The sequence below is a fragment of the Leucoraja erinacea genome, chromosome 28 (assembly GCF_028641065.1).
Source record: "Leucoraja erinacea ecotype New England chromosome 28, Leri_hhj_1, whole genome shotgun sequence".
NCBI lineage: Eukaryota > Metazoa > Chordata > Chondrichthyes > Rajiformes > Rajidae > Leucoraja > Leucoraja erinaceus.
Window position 1 is genome coordinate 10,733,940 of NC_073404.1, and position 23,946 is coordinate 10,757,885.

The window sequence follows — 23,946 nt, forward strand, 5'->3', positions numbered from 1 at the left end:
AAATGACAAATAAATAGACTATTGACTATTGAAAATGTTTGGCAACTGGAAGATCGCGTAGACCAAGGCGGATTGAGCGAAGGTGTACAGCAAACCGATTGCCCAATCTGCTCTTGGTCACGCCGATATATAGAAGTCCACACAGAGAACAATGGATACAGTAGATGAGGTTGGAGGAGGTGCAAGTGAACATCTGCCTCACCTGAAAGGACTATCGGGGTCCTTGGATGGAGTCGAGGGAGAAGATATAGCGATAGATGTTGTATCTCCTGCGGTTTAAGCAGCAAGTACCTTGGGAGGAGGTGGTTTGGGTAGGAAGGGGTGATTGAACCAGGGAATTGCAGAGGGAATGGTCTCTACTGAAAGCGGAAAGGGGTGGAGATGGGAAAATGTGGCTAGTGGTGGGATCCTGTTGGAGGTGGCAAAAATGTCGGAGCAGTATGTGCTGTATGCGATGGCTGATGGGGTGAAAGGTGAGGACTAGGGAGACTTCTTCCCTGTTGTGACTGGGAGGAGGGGGAGCAAGAGCAGAGCTACGGGATAGTGAGGAGATACATGTGAGGGCCTCATCTATGATAGAAACTCCTGTTCCCTAAAGAACGAGGACATCTTGGACATCCTGGTATGGAACACCTCATCTTAGGTGTTAGAGACGGAGGAATTGGAAGTAGGGGATATAGTCTTTGCTCATTTTAAGTAGAGCAATACTTAATTCCAGTGACAATATTCTGTGATATGTCCCAAAACACTCCCTTGTGCTTACCAGCATTTTACCAGTATCCAGATTAATCCCAATGCATTTATCTGTTTGATTCTTTGTTAGTTTACAACCCCTAAATTTATATAATTTTACGTTTCTCATACCAGGGTTTTATAACTTGCACCTATTCCTCCCCTCCTCTTGCTTCACAATTTGCAATCCTTTTGTTTCACACCTTCTATATTTTCATCTCTGGCCTTTGTCCAACCATCCAGCTATCAAAAACCCCAATCACCCGTATCCACATATTTCCTGCCAGGCTTTTTCCTCTCCCTCTTCACTTCCAGCTTTCTACCCTGCCGTACAAACAATCTGATGCAGGGTCCCAATCCCAAAAGTCAATCTGTGTTCTCCATAGATGCTGCCTACCCCACCTACTCCAATGCTTTGTGTCTTTTTTTGTAACCCAGCATCTGCAGTCTAGGTTTAGTAACCAGATGGCTCTGTATCCCATTCCTTGAAATTCTACATATGCCCCTCAACTGTCTTTTATTTCTCAGCCATCTTTTATTTTCTCAGCTATCTTGTATTTCCTCAGCTATGTTTTTTAACAAACCATCATTTTCCTCTTTCCACTTGACTTCTTGCAACTTGCCCTGTATATAGGTGCTTGGATGTCTGACCTGCAGATCAAGGAAGCTTGTGCTGCTTCCTCTCTCATGTCATGGCCATTGCAGACCCTAGTCAATTTGTACAGGCAAAGTCTTCCATTTTTATTGCTGTTAAATGCCATGATAGGAACAAGGAGAAGAAGATGGGAAAGAGAAAAATGAGAAAGAACATATCATTGAGTTCTTAACTATCTGATGAAAATCAAAAAAATTGCAGGTGCTAGAAATCTAAAACTAAAACAGAAAATGCTGAAAACGCGCTGCAGGCCAGGCAGCATCATTAGAAAGAGAAACATTTCAAGCCAAGAACTTAGTATAATTGGAAAAGTAAGAAAGCGAGTTAGTTTCAATTGATGAGATGCTCAAGCAGGGCGAGGAGGCTGGGGTGCCTGTGGTGATAAGCTGCTGATAGATTAATGAGAGAGGTTATAGAGAGAGAACGCAGACAAAAGAACTTTAAAGCTTCAAAATGCAGAGCTGTAGCAAATGGCCAGCAGACCCTTCCTCAACAGAGAGAGGAAAACTGAGCCGTTATAACAGACCTACAGAACTAGACCATACTGATACAAATGGAGAATGCGAGTTATGAGAGTTGTTCAATTTGAAATTGAGATCCTGTTCGTGAAACTAACATTGGGCCTCATTAAACAGTGTAGGGAGCCACTCGCAGAGAGGTCAAAGTGTGAGTGGGATGGCAAACTAAGAAGGCCAAGGCTGATTGACATGTGCAGGAGCTTATAATGGAATCCCAGACACAGTTCATGTGTCTGCACAATTTTTTTAATCCACGAAGAATACATAAATATTTCTGAACAACATTATCCAAACGGTTTGCACTTACCTTCAGCTTAAGAAAAAAATCATTTGTAGGTACATCTCAAAATGTTTAAGAATTTCTGCTTCCAATATTCCATTAATGTTCTGATGACTTATAGTTGCCATTCAGTCCTTCCATCATTAGTGTCATTGGCAATTTACCGTTCTCTCTCAGTCACATTAAAATTCATGGATCTGGAACCTTTGAGGAAACTATTTTTTGTTCTCCATTGTTCCATTGGAAAATAATATTTGCTACTTGTACTGGTTTCTTTAAAAAGTCTTTTATGACACACACACAGCAAAAAATGTTCACGTTAACAGTTATTAATTCCAAGTTAACCATGAATAACATTTTGATCCTAAAACAAGTTTGAATATTCTTTCCTCTCTTGAAATTGATATGCATGCTCCTGATCTTTCTGCAGTGAACCTGCCCATTGAATCTATAGGTAGTGTGCTGCTGTTTTTTCTTGCCTGCTAGTGTTCTTTTTTCAGAGATGGCACTATAACCAATCAAAATGGCACAATAAAAAGTTGAATTATAAAAGTTGTTTAATCTAACCAGCTTGGGGGAAAATTCTCAGAATTTACTCGCCACAGTAGAAACTAAAATTAGGCAAATATTAAACAGGCAACTAATACAATTCTGCCATTTTGGTGAGTAAATGGTGCATGTTGACTGTTGATAATACTGTCCATCACATAGCTGATATTTGAAAGTAGATTGAGTGGATTTTCTCTGCTGCAATTTGCCATATTGTCAAATGGACATCAGCACAGTAAGCACATGTGGTTGACTTTACATGTAGGTAATGTGAGAGAATTAAGTGGGTGTTAAGTAAACACTTAACAAAAACTTTTTTCGCACTATACATTTGTGAAATTAAGGGGAATGTTTTCTATTGACCAAAACCAATGCAGACTAAATTGCATATATAAGTACCGAAAGACTGAGGTTTGCATAACCTTTTAGCCCCATGTCAAAATGGTTAAATATGCACATTTAGTAATCTTCTGCCAGTTGATTTATGTTTACCCTTTTAACCTTCCTTTTGGTGCAGAGCCTTATTTTTTCCCCTCTCTATTTGTTCTTAAGGTGGAGCTCTCTTGGTAGCTGTTTGCAGGGGAAAAGTCAGCGAAGGACTTGATTTCACTGATGATAATGCCCGTGCAGTAGTTACAATAGGAATTCCTTTTCCAAATGTCAAAGACCTCCAGGCAAGTATTGTAAACTAAGAAGCTAAGAAAGCTTTTTGAAACCATACCACTCATATACAGAAAACGTCTGTGTGCTTAACAAAATTGCATCCAAGTGTTCATAAGAATATGTTAAGCATCTTCTCTACTGTAAGTTTTGTACAACATACATATTTGTCTCCAACACACATCACAGTGGTATGAATATTGATTTCTCTCACTTCAGGTTGCCCCGGCATTCTCTCTCTCTCTATCCCTCCCCCACTCAAGTCGTGCTAGCTTCTCATTTTCACCCTACAAACAGCTTACAAAAAATGGCCTGTTTCCTTTATCATCGTAACTTGTTTGCATATCTTTTTTGCATTCCTTGTTCTTTATCTGTCCACATCACCGTCCATATCTCTCGTTTCCCTTATCCCTAACCTGTCTGAAGAAGGGTCTTGACCTGAAACGTCACTCATTCCTTCTCTCCAGAGATGCTGCCTGTCCCGCTGAATTACTCCAGCTTTTTGTGTCTATTCACAGAAATAGTAAGTTTAAAAAAAATCAGTCTCCAAATGGTGACCTTCACTTAAAGCCATTATGGGCTAATATTTGCTAATCGATATTAGAATTGCAAGATCACATGTATTATAATTACCATTATAATTTTGCAAGACATTCTGCTATTAAATACTTAATTGTTTTGAATGAATTGTTTGATACAGTTGGGAAATTATGTTGGCCAAACGATCAAATTGCCGGAGATTCTAAAATTGCAAAATCAAATCTGTTTTCACATGATGTCAGGAAAAATATGCTTTATTGAAATCTTATTTCAATTGGATGTGTGGAGGCATACATCATCATGAGGATTCTTTAATATTTATTTGCAGTTTTCTCTAATATTCTTCTGCTCTGATGTAAATAACTATACTCGACTTAAGCTCATAGGTCAAATGGCTTTTATTCTGTATGGAAAGCATTAAAGAATGACCAGGCCATTACTCTTCATATGGTGCTATATTATGAATAGAAACAGTGGGATAATATCCAATTTTGTGAAATCTCTCCACATTTCTTTGCCTACTCCCTAACTTCAAATTGGCAGAAATACTTCACCCTCATTAACAATCAGTATGGGCATACCTCGAGGCTGCATGCTCAGCCCCCTGCTCTACTCACTTTATACTCATGACTGTATAGCCGGACATAGTGCGAACTTCATCGTCAAATTCGCCGACAACACCACCGTTGTGGGACGAATTACAGATGGTAATGAGTTAGAGTATGGAAGTAAGATCGACCGATTGACCAAATGGTGCCAGCACAACAACCTGGGTCTCAATATCAGTAAAACCAAAGAACTGATTGTGGACTTTGGAAGAGGAAGGATGAGGACCTGTTTGTTTATATCAATGGGACTATGGTGGAGAGAGTAAAAAAACTTCAAATTCCTGGGCGTGCATATTTCCGAAAATCTTTCCTGGATCCAGCACACTGATGCAATTATAAGGAAAGCACATCAGCGCCTCTACTTCCTGAGAAGATTACGGAGATTCGGTATGACAAAGAGGATTCTCGTGAACTTCTACAGGTCGAGGGGGGAGGTGAACAGTAGAGAACATATTGACTGGTTGCATCATTGAACGTCCGGGAGCGGAAAAGACTGCAAAAAGTTGTGAACTGCCCAGTCCATCACCGGCTCTGATCTCCCCATCGTCAAAGGGATTTATCGGAGTCGCTGCCTCAAAATGTTAGCCAACATCATCAGAGATCCACACCATCCTGGCCTCACACTCATTTCATCATTGCCATCGGGAAGAAGGTACAGGAGCCTGAAAACTACCTTACACTCTCATATAAGTTCTGAACTACAATAGACTTATTATTGCACTATTTGGTTTGTTTTTTGAATATGTGTGTGTATATATCCATATTACTCAAAGTCTGATCTTGACCACTTCCTGTTCTGTATATTGATTTTAGAAAAAACGCTGCCACTTATGGCTGTGATTTTTGGCCATCTTAGTCCCCCTCCGCTGCGCAGGACAAGAGGATTTTTCCCATCGATGAAAAATAAAAGAGTTATTAGTATTTAAAAAATGTTGAGATTTTCTCTCCTGAAGGCCATGCCCCTTCCGGAGGGACTATAAAACCCGTAAGTGTTGAGTGCCACAGTCAGTCTCTACAAGATGGGGGAGCGAGAGGGTCACGTCTCTCAGTCTGAGCTGTGAATAACACTGAACACATATCTACTAAACTGTGAGTGGTTTGACTGAACTGTCAGTGCCCTTAATGTGGTTTGAAAATATAGTTTGGAAATGCTAAAGCTGTGTTGCATTTGGTTTGGAAATTCTAAAGCTGTGATGCCTTTGGTTTGGAAATTCTAAAGCTGTGTTCCCTAATTAAAGTTGCTTTGCCTAATTAAAGTTGCCTTGCCTAATTAAAGTTGCCTTGCCTAATTAATGTTGCCTTGCCTAATTAATGTTGCCTTGCCTAATTAATGTTGCCTTGCCTTCTATATAATTAAAATTCTAATCTTGACCACTTCCTGTTTCCGCTTTATATTGATTTTAGAAAAAAGGCTACCACGTACGGCTGTAATTTTTTGGCCATCATTGAGTCCCTCTCCGCTCATCAGGTGCCGAGGATTTTTCCCATCAAAGAAAAATAAAAGAGTTATCGGTGCTTTAAAAATGTTGAGATTCACTCTCCTGTCAATCACACCATGAAGGCCACGCCCTTTCTGGTGGGTGGGGGGGAGGGACTATAAAACCCAGAAGTGTGGGCGTGGCTCAGTCTGCGAGATGGAGGAGGGAGAGGTCACGACTCGCTGTCTTTTGTGGCCTTGCACACTGCTTGAAATGGAATGAAACTGCACTTGAATTTGGTGGCCTTGCACCCTGCTTGAAATGGAATTTCAAGGAACAGCCATGAGTCAACTGCCAGCCCACCAGCCGTGAGTGAGTGAGCTGCCAGCACAACAGGCTTGAGTGACTGAGCCGCCAGCCCAAGGATCTATTCCCACAATGTCCATACTAGATAGATAGATAGATAGATAGATAGATAGATAGATAGATAGATAGATAGATAGCCTTTATTGTCATTCAGACCGAAGTCTGAACGAAATTTCAGCAGTCATACATATAATACAATAAAAACAACAATAAACACACATTAACATCCACCACAGTGAGTTCACCCAACATCTCCTCACTGTGATGGAGGCAAAAGTCTTAGGTCTGCAGTCTCTTCCCTCCTCTTCTCCCTCTGCACTGAGGCGATACCCCACCGGGCAATGTTAAAAACAGTCCCGCGGCTCAATCACCGCGCCCCGGGGTGGTCGAAACTGCCGCCCACCAGTCCTGCTGACGCAGCCGCTGGCTCGCGGCCGAACCCCGGACTCAGGTCACCACCGCCAGAATGCAGTCCCAGCCACCGGAACACCGTTCCAGCCCCGAGCCGGATCACCCTCACGTGAGTACCGTTACCGTCTCAGCCTCGCGCCAGGCCGCCCCGACATGGGCGCTGCTCCTCCCTCCGGCTGGGCCGCCCCAACATGGGCGCTGCTCCTCCCTCAGGCCAGGCCGCCCCGACATGGGCGCTGCTCCTCCCTCGGGCCGGGCCACCCTGACATGGGCGCCGCTCCTCCCTCGGGCTGGGAGCGACGTACCTCCCCGAGCTCAGCCACTCCGACGGGAGCACCGTTCCTCCCTCGTGTTGGCCACCCTCACGGGAGTGTCACAGCCCTTCACGGAAGCACTGTTCCAGCCCCGAGCCGGACCACCCTCACGGGAGCGAGCTCAGGGCGAGTCCTGACGGGCTCTGCCTCCTGAGCCTCGAGGTCGCCAGCTCCATTAGGCCTCAACGCAGACGGAGGCAGAGAAGGGGAATACGACCAAAAAGTCGCATTAGGGAGAGACTCAACGTTACAGCACAAACTAAGAACAGAGAACTAGACTAACCACGAAAAAGTCGCTTTTTTTTCCAAACAAACGGGACTGCCGGAGCCGCTGCAAGCCCCACTACAAAACCCCCCCCCCCCACAACCCCCCACTCCAGAAAGCCCCCCCCACTGGCCACAATATTGGAATTGGTGGAGAGGTGGAATATAGCGTTGGGGGACTAGCCCTCCCGTGTGATGCTGGGGCCCAACATGTCCCACTTAGTCTAGTGTATATATATAGTATGTGTATATATATATACACACATAACTTTTTTTTCTTTCTCTCGTTTATCATATGCTATCTTAACATATTCTGTTGTACTGCAGCAAGCAAGAATTTCATTGTTCTATCTGGGACATATAACAATAAAACACTCTTGATACACTGTAACAGATCTAGTGGTCCATTATTTTAGTGGCTGAGATTTGCTATCACATTACTGGGAAAGAACTAAGGGTTTTGCTGGCCTCTTGGAGAGGGTTCCCAACCTGGGGTAAATTTGTTGATTCTGGATTTGTACATATTTTTTCTCATTGACTGACTGTGATTGGTTCTGGTATACTGGTATCTGTTCATCATTAGTTGTTCATATATAAGTGAAATAACATTGTTATGTGCTATTAAAGTTGTCAGGGATAAATGGGACGAAATGGTTGGGAAACCCTGCTCTAGACCTAGTCCTCCACGTGCTATGAATTTACTCATGGAGTTATAATAATTACATCTGCAATTGCTTTCTAGAGTGATTATCCACTTTGGAATGTAATCTGGTAGTTTTGTTTCCCAATTATACAGTTCTCTTGATTGTGGTGCGCATTATGAATATTTCAAATGATAATGCAAAAGTATGCTGAACATGCCACAGTGGCAATTTACTTGTATACAATTAATTCATTATTGTAATTAAATGATTATACAATCCCACATAGCGCTCTCAATTTAATGTTTAGCATTGATTGATTCAAACTAATTTAGGTGTTTACATCAGTTCTTATTGAAGATCTGAACGACGAGTGAAGCACGGATTACAGAACATGAAAATGATTTCCACCATCTTTTATTGTGGGTAGAATGAACAAATAACTGAACTTATTGTGTATTCATTCACAGAACGTGGGTGCAATGGATAATTTGCATTTAATTTCTATCTCTAATAAGGTGCTGACGAGGCACCACTTCGAACTGTGCACTTTGTGTACTGCCATGTACATTCCTTAAGGTAGACAAAATTGCTGGAGAAACTCAGCGGGTTAGGCAGCATCGATGGAGCGAAGGAAATAGGCAACGTTTGAAGAAGGGTCTGAAGAAGGGTTTCGGCCCGAAACGTTACCTATTTCCTTCGCTCCATAGATGCTGCTTTTCTCCAGCAATTTTGTCTACCTTCAATTCTCCAGCATCTGCAGTTCCTTCTTATACATTCCTTAATATAGTTCAGATTTGCTCCTTATGAGTGGTGGAGAATATTTAGGAATTGGTGATGGGTCACTCATTACAGGAAACCCTGCCTCCGACCACCTCTTGCAGTCATAGAATTAATGGTCCAGGTCCAGTTAAGTTTCTGGATCAGTGATGACTGTTCTCTGAAGGATGTAAATGGTGAGGATCTCGGTGATTATAATGCATTTACACATCAAAGGTTATTGCTTAGGTTTTGTTGCTGGAGATGATTACTTTTTTTCCTACAAATGTAATTTGCCAGCTATTAGTCCAAACCTGAATTACATCTAGAACTTGCTCCACCTGGGTATGAATTACATCATTATTTTGGGAGTTGCGAATAGAACATTACATTTTATTATTATCAGTGCACACCCATTCTGCTGATCTCAAAATTGTCACTGATAAAGCGACTGAAGATAGCAAACCCTTAGAATTGATCAATAATAATACAGTACAGTGGTGCAGCTGGTATAGCTGCTGCCATACCTGTGACCCAGGTTCAATCATTGCCATGTCTGTGTGAAGCTTGCACTATGACTGCCATCATTTAATTGGCCACTGCAAAGCGGCAATAATGTATGGGTGAGTGGTTGAATAACGGCAACGTGATGGGAACATGGAGAGAATGAAATTGGATTGTGTAATTGGGTGCTTGCTGCTTGACACAGAGTCTGTGAGCTGCAGAACCCATTTAATGCTATAATTCTGTTTTTACCTCAATTGAGTTAAAATTGTCATGATTATTTTACAATTCTTCCTTCGTGTTGAACTGAATTGTTGCCTTGGTTGCAAAGGCAGCCACTTGCTCCTTGCATTTTAAAAATCAGCTCTTTGGTTCACATTTGAATCAAAACAGAGCAACAGTGGGTACAAAATGCTGGAGTAACTCAGCTGGTCAAGCAGGATCTCTGGAGAACATGGATAGGTGACGTTTCGGGTCGAGACACTTCTTCAGACCAGAGATGATCCTAACCTACTGAGTTATTCCAGTGTTTTGTGTCCTTTTGTGTATTAGCCAGCATCTACAATCCTTTGTTTCTACAAAAGATACCTAGTACCTGTACTGTTTTTCAGGATGGGGTTGTTCCTGGAGGCTCCTCCTATGTTTGGGTCGCCATTGGTATTCACAACTGAGTGTGGCAGTATTTGTGATGTGTTGTGCAATTTATATATGTTTGGGGTTGTATGGAATTTATATATTTTTGTAGACAGATTTTAGAGCCTTGGTTGGTGTCAAACCCTTATAGATTGGTTATTTCTCTTGTAATTGCATGCTTTTATGAAAGTAAATGACTATATGTTGCATACACCGTTGATACAAAATACAATGTGTCTGTTTGATGGCGATGATGATTCTGGGAAGAATGCAAACCAGCATAGTGGAAATTCCTGTTCTTTGGTTTGCATGGAGATTTTTGGCTCTTGAATTGGAAAAGGGGTCTTCAATTAAATAATTCCACCAGCGATACACTGTGCAATACTTAGCCTGGGGATGGGGGGATTAGCCGAGAGTGGGGATAAAGCCAACTTCCGCTTGCCCTTGAAGTACCATCACTATAATCTGTGTCAGGTCTGCAAGCAATTTTATTTCTATATATAAGGTCAAAGGGCTCAAAATTGAACTGTGTTATATTTCTTCCTATTCAAAATTTGTGCCTCCAATTACATTTTTATTGGAGTATTTGAATGCACTAGGTTTATCTTTGAATCTTTGGTGTAGAACAGAAGAATCAGCCAGTTAGACTAGAATTTCCTCATTGGAATTTTCTTCCTTTAGAAATTTGGTGTGAAATTAATTTTCCCAAAAACATGAGATTCCATGAGAATTTGACATATGGGGGTATCTATAAGATCTTGAATTAATTTTCCTATGAGTACCTTGCATAATGGTTTGATTTTATTTTAATTGTAGAAGAGAGAGGGCCTTTATTTTTCCTCGCTGGTTGAGGAATGGAAATTGTCATTTAGATGGCAAATAGAAATATTACATAGTCTTTTCTAAATATTAGTTTAAAATTTGAAGTAAAAAAGAAAGAGTAAGTAACAAGTCTGCAAAAATGGCAGTACATTCCAGTGTTTTCTTTGTTTATCATGTCGTTAGCAAGTTGCAATGACCTTTAAGATTTTACTTTCGATCAAACAGTGAACACAATTTGAAAACTGGAGCTGTCACCTTGGGGATTCTTAATGATGATTGACACTTATAGTTCACCTTAGACACAATGGCATGAAGCATATAGCAGTGATGTACCTCCAGGGAAGCAGTTTGATTTTTTTTCACTTCTGCTTGGCTGACAGTAGATTGAATTTGCCGTTCATAAGAGAGTTTTGGTTGCATTAGATTTTAATCATGTCACTTGTTCAGAATCCCTGGAAGCAACTGGGATTGAGATAAGTATATGAGACCAGGGTAAATTTGCACCACAATTTCTTGAAGCATAAAGTTTTGTGTACGTCGAAATGTCACAAGCTGCGCTACTATTTGCAGCAAATATTCTTGCCATACCTCAATGCTGTCAATTTTAGGCAGTTCAGAAAAAAATAATGTGATAACTACCCACATAAACAGTTGAAACAATAAATTCTAGGAGTTAGTTATTATCCCCAGTTTAATAGTGGCATACAGTGCATTCAGAAAGTACTCCGACCCCTTCACTTTTTCCAAATGTTGTTACATTACAGCCTTATTCTAAAACTGATTAAATTATTTTTTTATCATCAATCTACACACAATACCCCATAATAAAAAAGCGAAAATAGGTGTTTAGAAATTTTTGCAAAGTAATTAAAAATAAATAACTGAAATATCACATTTACATAAGTATTTAGACCCTTTCCTCACTACTTTGTGGAGGCACCTTTGGCAGCAATTACAGTCACAAGTCTTCTTGGGCATGACGCTACAAGCTTGGCAATTTTTTGGATAATTTTGTATTTGGTAATTTTTCCCATTCTTCTCTGCAGATCCTCTCAAGCTCTGTCAGGTTGGATGGGGAGTGTCAATCCATAGTTATTTTCAGGTCACTCCAGAAATATTCGATTGGGTTTGAGTCCGGGCTCTAGCTGGGCCACTTAAGGACATTCACAGACTTGTCACGAAGCCACTCCTGCTTTGTCTTGACTGTGTGCTTAGGGTCGTTGTCCTGTTGGAAGGTGAACCGCCTCCCCAGTCTGAGGTCCAGAACGCTCTGGAGCAGGTTTTCATCAAGGATCTCTCTGTACTTTGCTCCGTTCATCTTTCCCTCGATCCTGACTAGTCTCCCAGTTCCTGCCGCTGAAAAACATCCTCATGCTTCACCGTAGGTATGGTATTGGTAAGTGATGAGCGGTGCATGGTTTCCTCCAGACGTGACGCTTGGCATTTAGGCCAAAGAGTTCAATCTTGGTTTCATCAGACCAGAGAATCTTGTTTTTCAGGTTCTGAGAGCCCTTTAGGTGCCTTTTGGCAAACTCCAAGCAGGCTGTCATGAGCCTTTTACTGAGGAGCAGCTTCCGTCCGGCCACTCTACCATAAAGGCCTGATTGGTGGAGTGCTGCAGATATAGTTGCCCTTCTGGAATGTTCTCCCATCTCCACAGAGGAACCCTAGAGCTCTGTCAGAGTGACCATCTCCCCCGATTGCTCAGTTTGGCCGGGCGGCCAGCTCTATGAAGAGTCCTGGTGGTTCCAAAGTTCTTCCATTTGAGAATGACGGAGGTCACTGTGCTCTTCGGGACCCGCAATGCTGCAGAAATTGTTTTATACCCTTCCCTAGATCTGTGTCTCGACACAATCCTTCTCGAAGGTCTACGGGCAGCTCTTTTGTCTTCATGGCTTGGTTTTTACTCTGACATGCACTGTCAACTGTGGGACCTTATATAGACAGGTGTGTGCCTTTCCAAATCATGTCCAATTAATTTAATTTACCACTGGTGGACTCCAAGATGTAGAAACATCTCAAGGATAATCAATGGAAACATGATGAACCTAAGCTCAATTTTGAGTGTCATAGCAATTCATTCATCATCGTTGAAAACATTAGTGTGCAGTGGTGCTGGTTTCCAACGGGAACAGTGACAGACGCACCACACATTACTGACCTCCAGTTCTTGTGGACTTCCGCCGCTGGAAGTATAGGAATTTGGTGTGTGTGCTTGATCATTATTCCTTACAATGTTATGTACGACAGTGATCGCAACTTATACTGAAATCTGGGTGGCCGTTGGCTCGCGAGAAGCTCATCCGCCCTTTGACAGGTCTTGTTTTTGGTCCTGCTGGTGGTCCACAGCCCACTCCTCATCTGGCAAACCAGGAGGGGGGAGACGGTTTAATCGCCGACTATCCGACCATGGAGCAGGTAGCACCACGGGTACCTCTCAAGCTCTGTCAGGTTGGATGGGGAGCGTCAATCCATAGTTATTTTCAGGTCACTCCATGGTACCCGTGGTGGGGGGAACTCCCCCGACCTGACCTGAAATACTTAAGTAAATGTGATATTTCAGTTATTTCTTTTTAATTACTTTGCACAAATTTCTAAACACCTGTTTTTGCTTTTTTATTATGGGGTATTGTGTGTAGATTGATGATTAAAAAATTTAATTTAATCCATTTTAGAATAAGGCTGTAACGTAACAAAATGTGGAAAAAGTGAAGGGGTCTGAATACTTTCTGAATGCACTGTTTTTTTGTGAAAATTAGTGTAAAGATCAACATGAAAATATAATGCTTTCATTCTTGTCTAAGCCAGATATGTCTGCAATTCTGAACTGGTTGTCTATATACCAAGAAATCACTTGAATCATTTGTGAGATAAATTTATCGTTATCATGGATAAGACGGGCTTGGAGGGATATGGAGCAAATCCAGGCAGGTAGGACCAGTGTAGCTAGGACATGTTGGCCGGTGTGGACTAGTTGGGCCGAAGAGCCTACTTCCACAATGTATGACTATTATCTGAAGGTAACAATAATACCAAATACTTCAAGTGTTCTATTAAATGATTACTAATTTTAGTTTTTCACATGTAGGTCAAATTATTTAACATCAGAATGATCGCAGATAAAAATAGTTTCTATTTGACGTTATATGCAACAAAGCATTTTATCTTTATTTTGGTTGGAAGGTTTTATAACTTCAATTGCTCAATTGTACTCTAACACATTGCGTCAACTGAAAAGAGGAAAAATACTCTGATGTGATTTCAGTTCTGTCCTGTTTTACTTTTCATTTTATTTCATTGTTGCCTTGGTAGGATTATCTTGCTGCCTTCCTTCATCTTTCAACCAGGAAGACAGGTGATCTATAGCTCTGTCCATAATTGCTCAATTGCAGTTAATCTGCATGCCAATCCATTCTTCTCCCGCTTTTTATTCACACCCTATCCAAGTGTACACTTAAGACACAGTTTAATTAGATTGATTTTATTCCTCCTTTTATTCCTACCTCTTGAGATGAAGCTGAAGCAGAGCTTCCTTGTGCTTGCCCATCAAAGGATGATCTGCTGATACTCTCTCCCGTCTGAGTCATGGATGACGCAAAACAATGTCTGAGAGACCTGTATGATTTTTGACTGCTCTTTCCCATTCACCCTCTGTACCTATTGTACTGTGATAATATAGTTAGTAATGTTCATTAGAAAAATTGTATAAACTTGAGATTTCTTTCTCTGTCACTTGAAGTTCTGTTATCCCAATTTGCCCTGTAATTTTCTACATTCCTTTGGCAGGAATGTAGACGTGGTATCTAGGAGGTCCTCCAGTGGCATTTAGGTGTGGCATCAATGAGGTCATTGGGTATTTCAGAGCTGTGAAAAGTAAATGTTGTCATGGGAAAAGAACAGTAGATTAGTTGTGTATGTATCACCCCCTAAATAATGTTGTGTTTACAGTCATAGAATTTTACAGCATGGATAAAGGCCCTTTCGTCCAACTTGTCCATGCCGACCATGATGACTATCCAAGCTAGTCCTATTTCTCTGCAATTGGCCAATATACCTGTAAACCCTTTCTGTTCGTATACCTGTCCAAATGTTGTTTCCACATCGTAATTTTACTTGTCTCTGCAGTTTCTTTTGGCAACTCATTCCATATACCCACCACCTCTGTATGGGGAAAGAAATAACCCCTCAGGTCCTTTTTACATCTTTCTCTCTTACCGTAAATCTGTGCCCTTTAGTTTTAGCCACATCTACCTTGGGGGAATTTGACTGACCAACCATCTTATCATTGCCCCTCATGATTTACATTCTTCCATAAGATCACCCCTCAAACACCTACACTCTCGGGAACAAATTCGCTGCCTCTCCAGTCTCCTTATAATTCTTGCTCTCCAATCCCAGTATTATCCTTCAAAATCCTTTCTGATTCACTTTTGCCGCTTAATAACATTCTTTATTTAGTTGGGTGACCGGAACTGCAGACATTACTCCAAATGTGATCTTGTCAATGAATTGTACAGTTGCAAGATGATGTCTCAGCTCCTGTACTCAATGTTCTGACCGAAGAAGGCAAAAATGCCAAATAACCTCTTCACCACTCTGTCAACCTGTGTTGCTCTTTCAAGGAACTATGTGCCTCAATCCCTAGGTCTTAACTGCGTTCTCCAGGGACTGCCATTTACTGTAAGATCTGTTCTGGTTTAAATTAACACAATGCAACACCCCCACACTTGTCTGAGTTAATTTTGGATAGACTTTGTGAGTTACCAATCTCTTAAAACCCAAAAGGGGACTTAAACCAGCCATGGTCATTCTCATTGCATCCTCTGAAGTGACATCTTTGCTCCTCGCAGTCATTTTCTGAACCTGGCCCTCTTTTCGAATAAGTGCATCAGAAGCATTTTGTAATTTGGTGGAATCGGGGAGAATTAGAGATTTCTGGAGATTGTTGTTTCTAATCCCTAGCCTGGCTGTGACTACCATGCCGCCTCTGACCCTGCTTGAGGCTAAACTATACTGTTTGCAGCCTCAGCAAAATATTTGACTTGGAGCTGAATGCTCCAAAACTGCCACTTTGCCTGCTCTAGTCCGGTATATCTCCAAACCCTCCTCAGCTCTTATAATGTTGGAACACTCATCCATGCCTTGTTATTTATAAAGTTATTATTCAAAGGTTCCTCTGGCCAGCCTCTTGTTTTCTATCCTTAATAGATCTGTCAATGCAAAATGTTGCTGCCTGTATCTTAATTTGTAGCAAATCCTGATCATCAAACTCAGCTGGGGATTACTTTGATATAAAATATTGTCACCTTTTACAGGTTCCATTTTTACCTCCCTTTTAACCTTTCTGTTATTTTGTCTCGCCGCACAATCTTCTATTTCTAACTTCATAATATTTTTTTAGACCCGTTGTTACCCATCTCAAACATTTCTGATTCCCTTACACTTTCTTCTACTCATGTGCACTGTTCAAAATCTATGTGGTTTGTGTCAATTATTATGTAATAGTGTTTCTACGAAGTATCCATGTGATATTTTACTGTTAAAGGCCTTGTATCAAAACAAATTGTTGTGTTATCTCCACAACTTTAGACCAGTAATATTGAAACGAGCCGTGGGGCCCACTAAGTCTGACAAATCACAAACAAAACCATTAAGCATTCATTTTTTCCCACACGTCCCCATTAAATACTTGTTCATACTATATCACTCATCTATAAACTTAGGGGAATTTACTGTAACCAATTAGCCTTAATCTTGCTGTGAGATTGGGAAGAAACTGTAGGAAACCCATGTGAGAACATGCAAATTCCACACAGTCGCATCAGTGGTCTGATTCGAGCATGGAGTTGTGCATAACTCAAAATTATAGTGGGAAGACTTATCTTCAGACAGAACTTACACAGCAAAACAATGTAATTTGTAATTCTGCATTCTGAGCAGAAAAGAAAATACTGTCCCAGATCTTAGGAGACCTTAGAATTCTGATTGGAGAATTTGAAGGACTGTTTCATTGGGACTTGCTACCTATAGTATTATTATATGTTCACATTTAACCATTTTGTGTCATGCTTTGGAATCAAGGCAACTACTTTAACTTCTCATTTTCTTCTCCTTGTCTTCTCGAGCCATTCCAAATTACTTCAGCTCATTTTCTACTGGAATCTGCATCCACGCCATATTTGTCCATGAGCATTTCACCTCACAGATCTTTGCCCTGCATTTACAGTTAATTATTACAGCCCTTTTCTTTTCTGAGGCACAATCGGCTGCTATATCTAAAATCACAAACAAGACCCTAGCCTTATTTCCTAGTTTTCAATTAGTTAATTTGGCATGGCGACATAACATGGCTATAGTTTCACTTGTAGCCATATTATGTTTTTTGTTCATGTGCTGAAAGTAGGAAATCGGTGTATTTAATAGCACATAATAAGGATGTGCATATACATTTTTTTACCTGTTTTTAACAAAAGTTATTGCCATATTGGCTAAAATACATTTTTCTTTCTCTTGCTTTAATAGCATTTAATTTAAACTAATTCAAATATTCCAGTTTGACTATTGTCACTTTTCAGTGTAACTAAGTAAACTATTATTGCATCTTATGCAGGAAAGAACTGCAGATGCTGGTTTAAATCGAAGATAGATGAGTGTTCGGGTGTAAGACTGCATACCACATACTGGCATTTTGTTTTAGTAACTGGCTAGCATTTGGTTATGAGGTAGAGTAGGTTGGCTGCATTTATTTCCTGAATTGTTGTTATGTCAAGTTTATCAAGCACCATACAAAAGATAATGTCATATTTTCAAACTTCTCTATTATTATTATTACCAATCAGTAAATGTAATTTGCTCTGAAAGAATACAACATGTGTCAGGTTGAAGTCATGTAAAGCAATTTTTGTGACATAAGTTGTCTTGTTCATCATTGTCTTGTATTGGCCTTTAGCTGACATAGTTAGAAGCATTTTGCGACAACTGTGTTTGATCTGAGCAAGTTTGTCTTCTGTTTGATGCAGGACTGCCAAGAGCTTTCCACAAAGTCACACATTTTAGTGTTGTATTCTGCTTCAGAGTTGGTGATATTGTATTACTATTATCTCGGCTCTTAAGGTATTGATGGGCGACTTTTCTGATGCTTTTCCTGTGTTCTCATTATTATTTTACACTATTGCTGGATATGAATGCACATTTAACAATTGATGATAGATTGCTGCATACACAGTCATATCCTGCAGGTCAATGTAAAGGTCTCAAGCGATCTACCTGTATTTATTTGACAAGATATAGTTTTGGTTGATTGCACAACAAAAAAATTAGTTCATCATTCTTTATAGGTCAGCAATTTATTCACTTTATACACTACTGGTTACAGAGTTTAGTGATTATAAGATTTTGAGTCTAAAAATAAGTACAATTTTCTTACTTTCTTATGTGGTCATGGCTGGCTAAATGAATATTTATTGCCCTTTCTAAAACGAATTTAAGAAAATAATGAGGGACATTTTCTGAAACCATTGTAGTCCTTATGTCAAGCGAACAAGCCCAGGATCTTGCAGTAGTGATATATTTCCAAATCAGGTTGGTATAATTTGGGTAGAAACTTAGAAATAGTGTTGATCTCATGTGGATGCTGTGCTTTTTACTGCTACAGCTCACGTTTTGGAAGTTGCTGTTGAAATGGCCATTGAAATAAATGGATGTAGGCCATTTGGTGCTTTGTCCTTGCTCTACCTGTCAGTATGCTCACAGCTGACCTTTTACCACTTCCCTGACACTAACCTCCTATCAAAACACCTATTGATTTTTATGTCTTGAATATTCACATGGCTGAGCCTCCATAGTCCTCTTGATGAAAGAATTTCGAAGATTCAATTTCCTATGAGTGAAGGAGTTTCCGAGTGGCTGTCATGTTATTTTGAGATTGTGTCTCTTGGTTCTGGACACCTCAAAGATTTTACTCCTCTAGCTATCCTGTCAAGCTTACCTAATTGCTTGATGTGTCTGCATGTTAGCTTTCAATAATTCATGTACCCAGGCCCCACTGAACACCAAAAATATCTCTCGCCATTTAAAAGTACTCTTTTTCTATTTTGTTATACAGATGTAGAGATATTTTTCTATTTAGTTCTACGCTTACATTTTTCCACATTATGTTCCAGCTACCTTTAACTTAGCTTGTCTAAATCCATTTAGTTTTGTACCATCAGCAAAATTGGATGTGTTATACACGGTCTCTACATTCAAATCATTGATATCATTGCGGGAAGCAGAAAGGGGTGGAGATGGGAAGATGTGCAGAAAGCAGGAACTCCACCCCTTTCTGCTTTCAGCAGAGACTGTTCCCCTCCGCAACACCCTGGTCAACTTGTCCATTCCACCCAAACAACCCCCTCCCCAGGTACTTTTCCCTACAACCGCAGGAGATGCAACACCTGTCCCTTTTCCTCCCCCCTCGACTCCATCCAAAGACCCCGACAGTCTTTTCAGGTGAGGCAGAGGTTCACTTGCACCTCCTCCAACCTCATCTACGGTATTCGCTGTTCCAGGTGTCAACTGTACATTTTGCTGAATACCTCCGCTCGGTCTGCCTTAACCTACCTGATGTCCCAGTTGCTCATCACTTTAACTCCCCCTCTCATTCCCAATCTGACCTTTCTGTCCTGGGCCTCCTCCATTGTCAGAGTGAGGCCCAGCAAAAATTGGAGACACAGCACCTCATATTTCGCTTGGGTAGCGGTATGAACTGTTGTATGAACCGCTACCCAAGTATTTCACACCAGCGGTATGAACATTGACTTCTCTAAATTCAAATAGTCCTTGCTTTCCCTCTCTCTCCATCCCCTCCCCTCTCCCACCAGTCTTAATGTCTCCAACTACATTCTATCTCTGCCCCACCCACTCCCCTGACATCAGTCTGAAGAAGGGTCTCGACCCGAAACGTCACCCATTCTTGCTCTCCAGAGATGCTACCTGTCCTGCTGAGTTACTCCAGCATTTTGAGTCTACCTTCAAGATAAATGATTCAGTGGTACATCGATTCAATATCACTGCCAACACAGAAATGTGATTGTAAGATGACCATGGCTGGAAATTAAATATTCCAGTAACCTTCAGAATAAATAGGCATAATGGAAAAGGAGGAGAGTTAGCCCTGATAATAGTGCAGAGTGAGTCTAAGTGGAACTCTCATGATTTTGTACGCATCTGAAGATCATCGCTCATCCTCCTGCACTCCAAGGAACAGAGTCTTAGCGTGCTCAACCTCTCCCTGAGAACCTGCTCAGGTCCTCAAATCCTGGCAACATCCTTGTAAATCTTCACTGCAACCTTTCCAGCTTGACAACATTTTTCCTATAACAAGGTGCCCAAAACTGAACACAGTACTCTAAATGCAGCCTCACCAACGTCTTATATAACTTCAACAAGACCTCCCATCTTCTATACTCAATACTCTGACTTATGAAGGCCAACGTGTCAAAAGCCTTTGTGCCCCCTATCTACTTCAACGAACTATGTACCTGCACTCCCAGATTCCTCTGCTCTACCACACTTGAAAGAGCCCTACCATTCACTTAGGTCCTGCCCATGTTAGTCTTTCCAAAATGCAACACCTCACATTTCTCTGTATTAAATTCCTTTTTTTTGTTTGTTTGTTTATTTATTTATTTTATTTTTTGACTACCAATTCATCCAAGTATTCACAGGTTTTTCTGAATCCTCAGTTAGCCATTTTCACTTCTGAATCACTCCCTGCATTTACTAATGTTCATTTTATTTTATATATAGTTCTCCAATAATGTGAGACAAAAAACAAACATTTGATTGAATGCATTTTTAAATGCATCTTTTCTCGCACAGCTGCAAACCTATTTCGCTACTGCCTTACTTTTGCCAAGTTCCCATTATCAAAGACTTGGGATATGTCACTGACCAAAATCTAAGCTGGAATAGCCACATAAATACGTTGCCAAGAATAGGTGGCCTATGGTGTGACTAGCCTCCTGCCACATGCCACTATCCACAAGACAGAATTAGGGGCATGATGAAATATTCTTTACTTGCCTAGATGAGTGGGAGCTCATGTGTACAATGGTGACACGGTGGCGCAGCGCCAGAGACCTGCGTTCAATCCTGACTATGGGTGCTGAGTATACGGAGCTGCACATTCTCCCTCTTACTGTGTGGCTTTTCTCCGGGTGTTTCAGTTTCCTCCCACATTCCAAAGACCTGCAGGTTAATTGGTTTCTGTAAACTATCCTTAGTGTGTAGGATAGAAATAGTGTACGAGTCATTGGTCGGCATAGACTTAGTTGGCCGAAGGGTCTGCTTCCACGTTATATCTCTGAACTAAACCAAAACTAAACTAAACTAACAATTCATAAGATGTTCAACATCATCCAGAGCAATGCATTGGTGCATACGGACTAAGGTTAACACCATTTACGCACCACATCAACACCTCCCAAACCCACAGCATCTACTACCAAGAGGGACATGGGCAGGTGCATAGGAACACCACTATCTGAGGTTCCCCTCCATCCTCATGGTGAAATGCTGATCCTTTGTTTTTGCTGGGTCCACAACCGGGAACTTTTGTGGATGTAACTTCTCCAATTTCAACGTGGTAGCTCAGCTTCTCAATTGTAATGAGCAACAGACAATAAATTCTGACCTTGTATGACACATAGATCCTGAAATATTGATAAAGCAAATACAAATAATGTTTAATACAATACAATACAATAGTTTATTGGCATTTGAACCTCAAATTAAGTTCAAACGAAAATTGGTTTCTGCAGTCATACAACAAGAAAAAATACCAAGACACACAATTAACACAATTTACACAAACATCCATCACAGTGAATCTCCTCCTCACTGTGATGGAAGGCAAAGTAATTGTCTCTTCCCTGTTTTCCATTCTTCTCCCGATGTTAAGGCCGTGCCGGGCGATGGAAGGCCCTGCTTCGGGTCTTGATGTTAGAGCCCCCGGCGGGCAATGGCAAGTCCCGCGGCCGTTAAAGCCGCGCCAGGCGATGTAAGGCCCCGCTCCAGGTCGTTTTTCAACCCTGCAATTCGGGTGGGAGAAGTTGCCGTTGCGGGAGCTCCAAAAAGCGGTCTCCCACTAGGGACCCGCGAGCTCCCGATGTCACTGTCCACCGGGCCTGCGGCTGGAGCCTCCAAAGCTCCGAAGTTGGGTCGCAGCCGCGCGCCACCACAGCTCTCCACGCTCCGAAGCTGGCCAGCTCCATGATGGTGAGTCCGCAGGCTCCGCGGCTGGAGCCCCCAGGTCGTTCCGGATGGAGGCCGCTCCACGGTGCTAGGCCTCAACGACAACGGAGACCCGACAGGGAAAAGGTCGGGTCCCCCGTACAGGGAAGAGATGTAAAAGTTTCCCCCCACCACCCGCCCCCCACATATACTCAGCTAAAAACAATATATAAACTACAACCAAACTATACACTCAATGGGACAAAAATTAAAAAAAGACAGACGGACTGCAGAAGCCGCTGCCGCGAGGCGCCGCCATCTTAAACATCTAAATCGATTGGGGGGAAAAATACTGGTCGGTCCTGAATAGTGGAAAATTAGGTATTTTTAGATTTTATTTTAGATTTTTAATTTAAGCATTTTATACAATTACATTTGTAATTGCCAAACTGTTAGGGGAGTCAACTGGTGCATTAGCAATTAAGCCAATATTGAGAAAATTAATCATAATGTACCTAAGGTCTGCGCTTGTTGAGCTAAATGGCATCCTTCTGTACTGTAACAATTCCTTAAGTAGTAGAGAAATCACTTGAGCATACTGTCATTTTGATTACAGGTCATAAGCATCGGGTTGCTTTTATGTTTTTTTTCATGGCTACTATATCAGTCAATTTGGCTATTGGCAATTACAGTTACTGTGGCTAATTATGGCGGCTAGTCAAAACAATTAACTTCATTCCTTGACCTGTCAGGTTTAGCATGACATATCAGTAGACTTGAGGATAATTGCTTACTGTTGTAATTCTGTTTGAGGTCAGTGCACATTATAGTGACATAGACATATAACTAGAGCTCAAATTTAATACTAGCTGACTAGAAAATTGTGATTTTATTTCAGTTTTGCTCTTCAATCCAACTATTTAGTACAATATGCTACTTGTAAGGTTTGCACAGTTTATGTTCGAGCATTTATTGATTAAGGCAATTTAATGTTGAATTGGATCAATCAGATTTTAACCTGGTGAATACATGTACTGTATGAATAATATTAATAACAATTAGAGTGAAATCACCCCTACTGCCTTATCTAATGGTGATGCAAAATCTGCAATTAAAATAAATACAAAATGTTACAAAATAGATAATGTATCAGCAAAGAGAAAAGTTTGTTTTATATAGACACTTATTTATACTTGAGAAATGGAAAATGAACATTCCTCCTCTTTGAGATTGAATAAAATAATTACTAGTAAATGATGTTTACTAGTAAATTAAACTGAGATTAAAAAGAGCTTTTCTCCTGTCGCCTCCACCTCTGTGCCCTTTTCTATGGGAAGGAGTCCTCATCACCCAGTGAAGACACCTTCTCCCGTCTCCACCGGTCCCCCTCCTCTTGGACTCCCCAGAACAGCCTTCTACCCCCTCTAATCCTCTTTATTTCTAACTGCTGGCGTGACATCAACCGTCTCAACTTTTCCACTCCCCTTACCTTCTCCAACTTCACCCCCTCTGAACATACAGCCCTCCACTCACTCTGCAGCAACCCTGACATTATAATCAAACCCGCCGACAAAGGCAGTGCCGTGGTAGTCTGGCGCACTGACCTCTACCGGGCTGAGGCCAGGCGATGACTCTCAGACACCTTCTCCTACTTATCCTTGGACCGTGATCCCACAGATGAGCACCAGGCCTTAATCTCAAACACCATTACTGATTTCATCACTTCTGGCTGTCTGCCTTCCACAGCCTCCAACCTTATCATTTCTCAGCCCCGCACAGCCCGTTTATACCTTCTCCCCAAAATTCACAAACACAACTGCCCTGGCAGACCCATTGTTTCTGCCTCACGGTCTCACGGAAATGATTTCCATGTACCTCGATTACATCCTATCTCCCCCCCCCCCCCCCCCCCCCCCCCCCCCCGGTCCAATCTCTCCTGACCTATGTCCAAGACACCTCACATGCCCTTCGTCTCTTTAATGACTTCCGCTTTCCGAGCCCCCATTCCTTCATCTTTACTATGGACATTCAGTCACTACACCTCCAACCCCACCAGAA

General features: G+C 41.4%; 1 protein-coding gene across 7 annotated transcripts in view; it reads left to right on the forward strand.

The window, feature by feature from the left end:
• Positions 1 to 23,946, forward strand: part of brip1 (BRCA1 interacting helicase 1) — a 197,235-nt gene that overhangs the window by 130,417 nt on the left and 42,872 nt on the right. For all 7 annotated transcript variants that reach the window (XM_055657707.1, XM_055657706.1, XM_055657704.1 and 4 more), the window contains one exon: positions 3,287 to 3,408. In XM_055657707.1, coding sequence (XP_055513682.1) covers positions 3,287 to 3,408 — 122 coding nt within the window. The remainder of the gene's footprint in view (positions 1 to 3,286; positions 3,409 to 23,946) is intronic.